A 12,268-nucleotide genomic window follows, 5' to 3' on the forward strand; every position below is an offset into this window, starting at 1 on the left:
GCCCCTCCACCCCCACACAGACACACACATGTTTACATCTTTTAGGCTAAGACATGACAGCAAGACTATACTAGAAGAGTAGTGTACAGCAGAAGGCAAGGAATTTCTCCTCCCTCCCCCACAAGTATAGTTTAAAATTTGACATATCTCATTCTAAAAAGATAGTTCTGAAAATATTTCTAGAAATAAATTTGTTTAAACAAATCAAAGATAATTTCTGAAATCACAATATTATGGTTAAGGCACAGGACCAGGAGTCCGGAGACTTGTCTTCTGCTCCAAACTTTGCCATAAACACCCTCTGTGACTTTAGCGGAGTCACAAGGGGACTGATTTTCCACAGATGGCAAGTATTCTCTTCTCCCACTGATATCAACAGCAGTTGTGGGTACTCAGCAGCTCTGCAAAAGCAGACTACTAATTTCTCAAGATCACACACCCTCTGTGCTTACATTTTTTTTTTTTTTTGTAAAATAAGGATAGTACTTATCTCAATTTTGTTTTGAAGCTAATGTTTATTAGTACAGTATTTTAAGAGCTTTGAACAAAAGATACAACTTCTAAACAAGTGCAAAATGGCATCACTGACAAACATTTGTCTGCTATTCATTTCACAAAGTAATATGCTATAATTATGCAGGAAAGTAAATTATCAAAAAGATAAATCAATCACTGAATGTTTGCAATATATAATTATGATACCTTAATATTTTTTCTTATTAAAGAAGTGTTTTCATTGTTAACAAAGGAAAGTCATCACATAAAACAGGACTGTTTTCAGACAACATACTCCAAAGTCTAATCAATTACATCACTGTCCTCAGAAGATTTCATTCTGGCACAATAAATATAATTTTAAGTCTGCAATAATGAATGATCATACCTACTGTGTTATTTTTACCCCACTTCACAGCTGTGTTTGTCATATGAAGATTTCACATGTGTGTAATAGTCTGTGGAATTTATGGCAACCTCAGGAACAAAGCTGCTACCTTTAATTAAGTTCAGAAGCAAAAGTTCTCTCCTTTTTATATTTACTACTGTAAAATTACTAGTTTTACTGATTTAACATTACAAAAATAACTGCTGAGGTTACAGTACTAGCCTGTTCTCAAGAAACAAAAATTACATCACACGGTCACCTACCTGAGAGATATGCCATTGACCAGTTGTTTCTGCTTACAGGACTTGGAAGAGAGAGGAGAGGACGTGGGGGACAGATTGAGTGGAGCAATCAGATTATTGATGATTTCACTCAGCTGAGCACTCTGAAAAACACAGTAGCCGAACTTTTCATTCACACAAAGCATCAATCTAAAAAGTGTCCCCCCACCCCCCAATTAGTATTCTTGATCTAGTTTTCTCCATGATGAACAAGTAAACACAAGATCTCTGTACATATAAAAAATGCTATGCTTGTTATTTCACAAGTTTTATTTTGAACTTTAAAAAACAATACATTATGTTTGTTAGATTCTTGCTGAACCACTGCCAAGGACACAGTTTAGATATTTTTAGAGCAATATATTTAAGAAAAAAAACCCCTTAAATCTGAACTTTTAAGTAACCTGCTTTGCAAAGAACTGCATGTTGAATGCTCCAAGTAAGCAAGTTAAGATGGGACATTCTAAAAAATACCCTCCAGTTTACTTTGTGTTTTATTGTTTCCTCTTTCACAGTAAACAGGAGAGGAAACATTTTAAAAATAGGAAAATGTTACCATAAAAAGTCACAAAAACTTGGCAGGGGCAGTATGGAGCAGGTGTAGTACCTGAAATGACTTATCTCCCTTTTAAAAAGTGTTCTAGTTTTCCCAGTGATGTATCTAAATGTATGATCAATCTTATATTTTCTTTGTTTGACATAATAAAAAGGCAAGTTTTACTCCACATTATCCTAACAAGTTTCCTACAGTTGGTTCACCAACATGTTCCCCTTATATACTTTGTAAGGAAAGGAAAACCTACACCATATTTCCTGGAATCCAATGTGGAAATTAATATTTGGGACACCATGAATCAAAATTCTGTTCTCAGCAATGCCTATTCCACAGAAGTCAGTGGGGTTACTGCGATGTAACTTTTTCACAGAATTGGCCCTATATTTGTTGAGAAGAGAAGGTGAGCAAAGGTTTGGTTTTTTTAAATGTAATGTACTTTCACAGAAAAGTTGCACTCATTTACAGGACTATAATTCTGTGAAATGAGAAACAGTAGCAAAAATGCACTAAACTAAATTGTTAAGGACAAGAAGTTACATGGGGAACTGTTAGAGCTATTGTGCAGAAACCTGATGTTTATTTCTCTGAAGCAAGAGATGGCCACTTTGATTAAATCAAAACAGAATTATAGACACTTCAGTAATGAAAAGTTAATTTGTAAACCTAGTGACCAATTTATTTATTTAAGATCGTAAATTCATCAGCAGCCACTGTTAGGAATGTGAAATATCTTTACGGTTCTGTGAATAAATACCACGTAGCTTGCCCTAATTCTGTAATAGGTCACTTGGCTCCATTTGACACTCAGTTCTTATTTTACTTTACCTGTTTTTCTATGTTTCGTAGAAGTAAAGTAGGGCTGCTTGGTGACATTTCAAAATCGTGTTCCGGCAAAGAATCCTGTCTCTCAAGAGTAGCTTGAGAATTCCCCGTGGTGTTTAATAAAGCTTCTGGGTTTGTCAATTGTGTTTGCTTCTTCAAAATGTCTTTTGGAAGTGGGAATTCTTCTAAGATCACCATCCCCTAGACAACAGCAATTGAAAACAGTTGGTGGACAACAAATTAACCTTCCTAAATCATTTTCAAGTGGCAGTCAACCTGGAACATACCTCTTAAGTCCACAGCAACTCTTTGGAACAGTTTTGAGTATGCCCAGTACATGCAACATGTAAATAATACTAAATGCATTTAAGCAATAGCAAAGCTGTAACATTCATTTTTTTCCTTAGCAGCACTAAACCTATGTGTCATAGGACTGTCTCAGAGCCTGTGCCAAAATTTAAATTAGAAATCCATACTTGATTATATCAAGTATGTGATCCTTTGCCTGATGTTTTAAGATGATTTCCTCTTTATAGGGGAAAAAAAACCCCAGCCTTTGATTTCCAAGTTAGTTAACATCTTTACAGCTCAGAGGTTTACTCTGGAAGTCCTTAAAATGTTCCCTTCTCCCACCACTGCTGCCACCCACGCAAAATGTCAAGGTTTCTCTCTCTAATCCATCAAAGTATAAAACAACACAAACAGCCTTTCACCATAATTCAAGATAAATTGTTTTTTTGGAGTTATGCACTTTCTTGGTTTTGTATTTATGGAGGCAACAATCCTATATAAAATATTTTTCTACGAAGCCCATTGTTCTTCAAGGGCATCTGCAGGAATAAAATAGCCTCAATGTATTTTTGCAGTATCTCATCTGGAGTATAAATACCTTAAAGAGATAAATATCACCGTTCATAGTAATGAACACCAGATGTTTTAAAAAAAACAAAAACAAAAAACATTTTACTTTGTTCTCCAGTTACAAAAATAAAGTGTCAAAAGCATTCAAATCCATTTCCTAAAATAAGACACTGCAAAGTCAAAGACATTATTGCAAAAAGTAAAATAAAACGATAACCAAAACAGAGCTTTGAGACAACCAAACCTATTTCCTCAACTGGTCATGCTAAATGGCCATTAGTCTGAACTTATGTGTTTCTTTTCCATTTAGCAAAGCCTACAGAAACTTGGAATTTGATGGCATTAGCTGGGAGTGTAAATCTGGTACTTAGAGCTATCCAGATATAAATCAGAGCTACTATTCAGTGATGCAAGAATGGGATCTTCCCACTTCATCTTCTCATGTTTTGGTTTCTAGTGAGTGCGCTCACTTAAAAGTTATGGAGGGTGAAGGAATGGTATGGTGTGGAACTCAATCAAGATGCTTCTATAACTTCTAATACCCAATAGGAAGATGGTCTCTGCCTTTGCTGAGGCTCCTGTGATGCTTCCATGTTTATGGTTTTATTGGATGGTCCTCCCCAACATCACACTGACACCGCGAGTCCTGCCTCAGTGGCAACTAGCCCTACAATCTGGAATTAGGATTATTTTTTGAGAAGGAAAACTCGGAGGGACATAAGCAACATGAAGATGCCCTCATCTTCTCGATTCTGTCCACTGTTTCCACTGTTCAAACTAAACAGCAAGTTGTGTACCCAAGAGCAAAGTTAAAAACTGAAGAACTGCTGCAGAGAACCTAGGCGTGGTAACCTACATGTCCACTGAACGGAAATGTTTACAGACATACTGGCCTTACATCAGGCTGGTTCTGGTTTCTCTGTGCTAATTATCAGGAGAAGCTCCAGGTGTGACTAAAGTTTATCCCAAACATAAGTGTACTTGATATGATAATTTGTGGTCCACACAGCCAGAGCAGCTGAAAACGAGGCCTTGTGACCAGGGAAATCCAGTTTCTTCTAATCCTTCTCTTAGGTCAAAAGGAAGGATCTGCCAGCCTTGAATCTCTCTAATGCAAGCTGACAGACTCAGCAGACCTTGGTTCGGAGTGGATGAAAAAGAAAATTCAAATCCTTTTCATTGCCCTTTGTAAAGGTAATCATGTCTCTTTGCCATTCACATCAACAAAAGACTTTTAGAACAAGAGAAAAATACGTAGTTTGAGCCCACTTTGATATTTGCTATGGCAATCTTCCACTTCATTTTCTAGTATGTAGCTTATTTATTACTTGTTTTGTGTGGGTACTCAAAAAGGCACAAAGCATGATTTGGTTGTAGCAGATACTCTGCAAACCAAAAGGAAGACACACAATCCCTGCCCTGAAGAATTTACAGTCTAAACACAACATTCAAAGAGTAGAAGAAAGGGAAAGAACACACAAGCCACATGACGCAGGCAAAAGTCAATTTTTTAGAAACTTTTTTTCACTGGAGTTTTTTTAATGAATATATTACACAACTGGAGTGGGGGGTGGGGGAAAGAAGAAATGAAAGGAGTTAACAGAAACAAGAGACTTTAAAAAAGGAAGGGAGGAAGGGACAAGAGACATTAACACGGGAGGGTTAGGAGAAACAAAAAGGAAAGGGGAAGAGGAATGGAGAGAAGGCAGGAGGGTAAGGAGAGGAGGCTGGCCTGTAGCCAGGGAGACTGTAAGCAGAAATAGTTGGAAAATGGAAGTGAGAGTTGCCACAGAAAAATACAATAAAAAGGATTTTATTTTTTTTTAAACCAACCAAAAAAACAACAAGAGAGAGAACCTGAAAACAAAAGCATTTAGTTTTGGCAACAAAGCAGTTTTTGGTTTTCTGCTGACTTTTTCTGTGTGACTATTTTCCAATTAGAAGAGTCTCTCGGCTCCCTAGAGCCCTGCAGTTCCTCCTCTGAATCCATAAGGGTAGGGAAGAGGGACTGCGTCTTGCCTGGTACCCCTGGATGACAACAGAGTGGGATCTCCCCCATACCACTCTAGTTTAGTGTTCTAGATGTTTCACCTTCCCCAAAAGTTGTAAACGCACATTTGTTTCATATTTTAAAAAACCCCAAATCTTAAAATTTAGAATTAAAAATTTAGCATTAGAATTTGTGTGTTAAGTGTACTATCTGCCAGCCAGGAGATCAAAAAGAAAGAGGTTGTCAATCAGCTTTCATGCCTTTTCATAGCTACTGCCTTGGTACAATATTCAAACTATACAAATCAAGTCCCAAATTATTTTAAAAACTGAACCAGGATGAACAATCTAAATGGTAAAGCAAACAGATATTGACATGCACTAAGTGATATAAAGCCAAATACTGAACAACACTGTTGATAAAAGGGGATGAAAAACTGCACGCGCACGCACACACACACACACACGGATGTTGTAACTAAAAATATAGGACCAAATCTTCCCCTCCGCTTGCAGGAGCAAAGAGAAATTCCAATCTGAGACCACCGACCCAGACGTGAGGGAGGAAGTGTTACTTCCGCAGCATTATCCTCTGGGAAGGGATGGGGCTGGGACACATGGCAACATACAGTACCTCCTACCACTAAGGAAATACATGATTAAGAATACTGGCTCTTAGTCACTGCCATGTTGTATATTTCTTCCCAAACCCCACAGTCATGCTGATAGGCGTGGGGTCTGAAGGGGTGCCCCAAGAATAAGTGCAGAGACAGAGGACATCCATAGAGGCACTACATGAATTTCAAGAGTTCCACGAGTGGACCTCCTTGATAGTTCCACAGATGGAGAGGGGCAAGGCAAGCCCTAGAAACTCTTTCCACCACCACCACAACAGGAACAATTAGTGAGAAGGAACTTGCCAAGTTTTTGGCTTCCTATGCAGGGAATGAGTTGGCTGGCCTACAGAACTGAAGTGCTAAGAATAGCATGATTTAGCATAACATTCCTGAAATATTATCAGAGTTTAGCAACCTTGAATTCCTTACTTTTTATTTCAAACCTGTACAAACAAAACAGTTGGTATCATACTGTAATTCTAACTAGCATTTGACATATTCAAAGCACTGTACAAACATTAACTTATTAGTCCTCAAAATATTTTTGTATAGTAGGCACAAAAAATTACTGTTTTTTTTTATAGATCGGGAAACTAAAGTCATTTCCCTAAAGCCACAGTGAATCAGTGACAGAGCAGGGATTGGAACTCAGGAGTCCCTGACTCCCAACCCTGTGCTCATGCCCTCTAGATCACCATGCTTCTTGTTTCAGACATCTTCTCATTAACCTTTGTAATTCTTTGCAATACTTTGCCTGGATACCAGAACTGTTTAAAAAAGAAAAAAAGAAAAATTACTGGAGACACTGTACATGGATTATTTGAAAAGCCTACTTATGAGCACACAGACAATACCTTGGTGGCACGTATCTGCCTGTGAAGGTCAGTTAGTTGTTGGATTTTGTATTCTAACTCCGAAATCTGGGCTTGAAGCCATGTCCAACGGCAGCCAACTTTAGCTCGGTCTACAAGCCACTTCCATTCAGAACTATAGTTGCTGTGAAGATGAAGAAATACTGGTTAGTCCAAGAATAAAGACAAGCACATTTTAACAAATATACTTTCAACTGCTGCAAGCATCTCACTTGCCTTCAGAGGACATCTAATTAGGATAACACAATTACAACATCAACATCTCATTTCCTTAATTAAGAACTGGTACAAGTTTTTTGCACCCAATGTTATATTCATCATTCAATAGATATTGCAACTTTCCTATAAAAAGCTGTTTTTCTCTGATATATTCCAAAGCCAAAAGCAAGTGTAACTACTGAACTAGATCAGTTAAAGCAAGTTACAGATTTTAAAAGAATTCCAATAAAACTACTAGCAAAACCCCAAACACTTCTATTTCTGTCAAGTCATACTGAGGACTTCCACAAGCCTCCACAGATATCATCTCACTGACAATTCTATTCTAATAAGGCACGACTCAACAGTTAGCAATTATATATGTCATGCTACTCAAAGCTGTAACTGTACAGTAGATTAGGTTTATTTTATTTTTTTAACCAATTTTATGAGCAAATTTACAGATTTGTGTGATTCAACTGTTAGGTTTTAAAAAATTCCTCTCCTGGACTGTTAAATTACCTACTTGTACAATGTGATATGTATCTGTTTATTTTATGTAATGACTAGTAGAGTTCTAAATAGACCTCTTGATATTATTAAGCCACATTCATCCCTAGTGTCAATGAATTTTGGTCAACGTGCCTATTAAGTAAATAGATCACATATGGTACTTCACCCCTCAAAGAGTTATTTTAACATTCAAATGTATTTGAGCCACAGTGTCACAAAAAGCAGTATTTCAACATGTAACTTCTGTAGCACTCTGTGCCTCAAAGCAACACCCTGGAACCTCCACATTCACCACTATCATATAATTATGATATGTTTTCTACAAAGTATGCCTTGTGATGTATAATTTTAAGAGTCTTGATCTGCTGAATATTAATATCCTGTTGGATTGCACATGTTATCACTGTATGTGAAGTTATGATGTTTTGCTATGTCTGTGTTACTGAAATATGTCAGGAGGTTGGGAATACCCACAACCAGCCTTTTAGGTATAACAATAGAGGAGCCAGATATGCTGATGGCCCACTTAAGGGAATCCACACTCCCCAGGACTATCCCAGGAACTTTATATGGAGACTTCTCAGTGATAGCACATAGGCAATGGAGGCAGCTTGACCCACATCATAGCAAAGGCTTTTTCCAGGAAGTTGAAAGAAACTATAAAAGAGGGCAAGTAACTTCACCACTTGGCCTCACTCCCCCCACAACTGAACACCTGGAAACATGTCTGGAGGACGAAGACTTTGAACTGGGGAGGTGACCCATGCTGCAGGAGAATTCCAGCCTGTGTACCTAAGATCTGTAACCTGTTTGTACTATCAGGGTGAGACACTGCCTGATTCAAATCCTGTTTAGTTTACAGAACTTGGAAAAATCCTCTTCACCAAGATCAACAACACAGAACACGAGAGAAAGTGCCTACACAGCTGGAAAGAGGAAGAATGAGCCAGAGTTAGTCTTATGTCACTTATATGGTATGAAGACAGCATGCCAGTAAAGATATCCATGCTCAGATACCAAACCACAATGGATAAAGAAAGAGCTTGTTAAACTATGCAGTACATTATTTGATGGAAACAGGTCATTATCAGTAGTGGAGTATCTGTACCCTTATCCTTTACATTAAAAAAAGCATTTTATTATTATTTTGCAGTATCAGATCTTGGACTAACTATATTCACAGCCAATTCTGCCATCAAATATGTATTTATCATTCCCTCTAAAGTCAATGTGAGTTGCATGCCCACATCTGAGAGCAGACTTTGGCCTTAGAATAGTTAGAATAGAATAGAATAGCAAACATACACTGTATTCATTTAAATTAGACTACAATATATATGCCCTTAGGACACCCTGTAAGGAAGTGTTTCCAGTGGTTAGAGTAGGCCACTGGGTATCAGGATTGACATAACAGTTAAAATTTGGGGGGGGACGGGGGGAAAACACTTAAGACCCATAATTTTGCCCAACTGTGAAAACTGAAATTGACAAAAATAGAAACAATGCTTAAAAATAAACGTTGATATCCACTGAAATGATAAAAGAAAATATAAATTGAATTCTGCCAAGCCTACTTACGATGGATACGAGTAGAACACGTACAATTTATCCACTTATTCCTTTTGTGGATAAAGGACAGAAGTGAATGGGATAAAATAACCGTGAGGATGGAGTACTAGATCATTCTGTAGTATACAGCTAACAAATTAAGTCATCCCAATAAAGTGGCAAGTAGAGGATCATACTTACAGTGAAACTATAGGGCTGAAATAAGACTATGCAGGGAGACTCTGCACTCCTGTGCATACCTCTGAACTCTGCCCTGTGACTGTATATGTGCATGAGCAGGAAGAAGCTGTCTCAAGGCAGGGCCAGTGGGACCAATAACTACACAGATCCACAGAACAAAGCTCCATGAAGGAGTACAAAGCTGCTAAAAAAACCAGGAGATTATCGTAGATATTAAGGGGAGGAAGCCCCATGCTCTGGTTCTACATTGGAAAAGGGACAAGAAAGGACACAGATACTTTCTCTATGTGTCCTCACTACAAAGCCTGTTTACTCAGTTTCTGTGCTGGCGATGAGAATTGGGCCCTAACCTCATATACTTACAGACAGTAAAACCAAGTGTGTTTGCCTCGGTACAACCCAAGACCATTAGCAACGTTACATTTTCAGGATTCTCCACTTTTCAGTATGCTAGAAAGGTGAAATATTACTCTTACCGAAGCTGAAACAGAGAGTAAATTATGTTTTTAAAATGTGTTAAAATGATTAAGCCAACATAAGAACAGCCACACTGGGTCAGACCAAAGGTCCATCTAGCCCAGGGGTCTCAAACTCAAATGACCACAAGGGACAACATGAGGACGAGTACATTGGCCCGAGGGTCGCATCACTGACCCCCCTGCCCCTGCCCCCGCCTCACCCCCACCCCACCCCTTCCCTGAGGCCCTGCCCCACCTCTTCCCACCCCTTCCCTGAAATCCCCACCCCAACTCCACCCCCTCCCTGCCCCCAGGGGGTGCTGGAGGGGTGCAGGGTGCGGCAGGGGGCTCAGGGCAGGGGGTCCGGGTGCAGGAGGGCTGTGGGGTGCGGCAGGGGGCTCAGGGCAGGGGGTCGGGGTGTGGGGTGCAGCTGGGGATCGGGGTGCAGGAGAGCTGCGGCGGGGGCTCAAGGCAGGGGGTCTGGAAGGGTGCGGGGTACAACAGGGGGCTCAGGGCAGGGGGTTGGGGTGCAGAAGGTGCTCCCTGCCTGCCTGCCCTACCCCCACGCCACTCCGTTAAGTGGCCGGAACCTGGGGCAGGGGGGCCACAGGGGCCTGTGTGTTGCCCTGGCCCCGCCTCCAAGCACCGCCTTCTGCAGGACCCATTGGCTGGGAATGGGGAACCGTGGCCAATGGGAGCTTTGGGGGAGGTACCTGGAGGTGCGGTCAGAGCCACACACAGACCCTGTGGCCCCCCGCCCCAGGTCCCAGCTGCTTCCCGGAGCAGCCAGGAGGCAGGGCAGGAAGGCAGACGGGGAGCCTGCCCTGACCCCACTGCGCACCAGGCCGGGCCAGAGCCACTCTAGGTAAACGCTGGGGGGCCACACAAAATAAACCCCGTGTGTTTGAGACCCCTGATCTAGCCCATCAACCTGCCTTCCAACAGTGGCAAATGCCAGGTGCCGCAGAAGGAATGAACAGAACAGGCAATCATCAAGTGATCCATCCCGGCGCCCATTCCCAGCTTCTGGCAAACAGAGGCTAGGGACATCATCCCTGCCCATCCTGGCTAATAGCCATTGATGGACCTATCCTCCATGAATTTATCTAATTCTTTTTTAACCCTGTTATAGTCTTGGCCTTCACAACATTCTCTGCCAAGGAGTTCCACAGGTTGGCACTGTGTTGTGTGAAAAAAAATTTCCCTTTGTTTGTTTTAAACCTGCTGTCTATTAATTTCATTTGGTGGCCCCTAGTTCTTGTGTTATGAGAAGGAGTAAATAACACTTCCTTATGTACTTTCTCCACACCAGTCATGATTTTATAGACCTGTCATATCCTCCCTTAATTGTCTCTTTTCCAAGTTGAAAAGTCCCAGGCTTATTAATCTCTCCTCATATGGCAGCCGTTTCATACCCCTAATAACTGTTGTTGCCCTTTTCTGAACCTTTTCCAATTGCAATATATCTTTTCTGAGATGGGGCAACCACATCCGCACGAGTATTCAAGATGTGGGCATACCATGGATTTATATAGAGGCAATATGATATTTTCTGTCTTATTATCTATCCCAACGCACCACTTAGAGCAGAATAGCTGCTTTTACCCTAGAGTATGAGAATTGTAACTAATAGAGTTACACTGATTTTGTTTAATGGCTACATTTTATTTAAATTTATTTAATTTAAATCAATACATTTAAATTTTTCCCACATGACTATTTCAAAGAAGCTGTTTTTCATCTGAAAAACTGGCTTGAATTCCTACTGTGTTGGTTAAATTGCAGCAGGTCAATCCTGTGTGACTTGCATGGAAGAAAACAACAAATAAATACAGAAGAAAAACCAAACCACAAAAAGCTCAGACAAATGCAAGAAGTCTGAGTATAATCAAATCTATAATTAGAAGGAACTTGAGGCTGGTGGTGTAGGGGCAGTGAATTACATGTCCATGAAGAAATTCATTCCTAAGGCCAGTAGAGGCAGCCTAAGCCTAGACTGGCACTAAATGAAACGAAAATGAATGTATTATTACTACTACAAGACACTCCCAGCCTTCCTTGACTGGAAGGACAGACCTTAGTCCAAAAGCTGTTGACAGGACAAATGCATGAATAGTAAGTTCATCCTTCCTCCCCATTCCCAAACCCTCTGCATCCCTGCCCCCACAAAGGGAAAAAACAAAGAAAACAAAAAACTGAATGTGAGTATGGAAACTATTTGCAATTATATTTTAAAATATTGAGATGAAGCCAGCAAGAAGCTTAAAAAAAATAATTCATTTTACAAATGCTACTGTTCATCCGTCATCTGGGAATTATGTTTCAGCACTGTCTATAATTCAGCAGTGCCAAGAAACCAAAAAGGCAACTTAACTGTATGGAGAGGGGAACTGCTAACTGAAGTAAACAGCAGCCTCATGCTATGCACATATATTTTATTGTGAGGGGTTTCCTGCTTCTGTAAATACA

The 12,268-nt window shown here is 40.0% G+C and overlaps 1 protein-coding gene across 7 annotated transcripts in view; it reads right to left on the bottom strand.

Moving 5' to 3' along the window:
- Positions 1 to 12,268, bottom strand: part of KANSL1L (KAT8 regulatory NSL complex subunit 1 like) — a 97,839-nt gene that overhangs the window by 59,760 nt on the left and 25,811 nt on the right. For all 7 annotated transcript variants that reach the window (XR_012154379.1, XM_073306701.1, XM_073306703.1 and 4 more), the window contains 3 exons: positions 6,864 to 7,005; positions 2,546 to 2,743; positions 1,147 to 1,268 (listed from right to left, as the gene is read on the bottom strand). Coding sequence is in view for 6 of the 7 variants with exons in the window: in XM_073306701.1 (XP_073162802.1) it covers positions 1,147 to 1,268; positions 2,546 to 2,743; positions 6,864 to 7,005 (462 nt within the window). In the remaining variant the exon portion in view is untranslated. The remainder of the gene's footprint in view (positions 1 to 1,146; positions 1,269 to 2,545; positions 2,744 to 6,863; positions 7,006 to 12,268) is intronic.

Source organism: Lepidochelys kempii, chromosome 11 (assembly GCF_965140265.1).
Source record: "Lepidochelys kempii isolate rLepKem1 chromosome 11, rLepKem1.hap2, whole genome shotgun sequence".
Taxonomy (NCBI): domain Eukaryota; kingdom Metazoa; phylum Chordata; order Testudines; family Cheloniidae; genus Lepidochelys; species Lepidochelys kempii.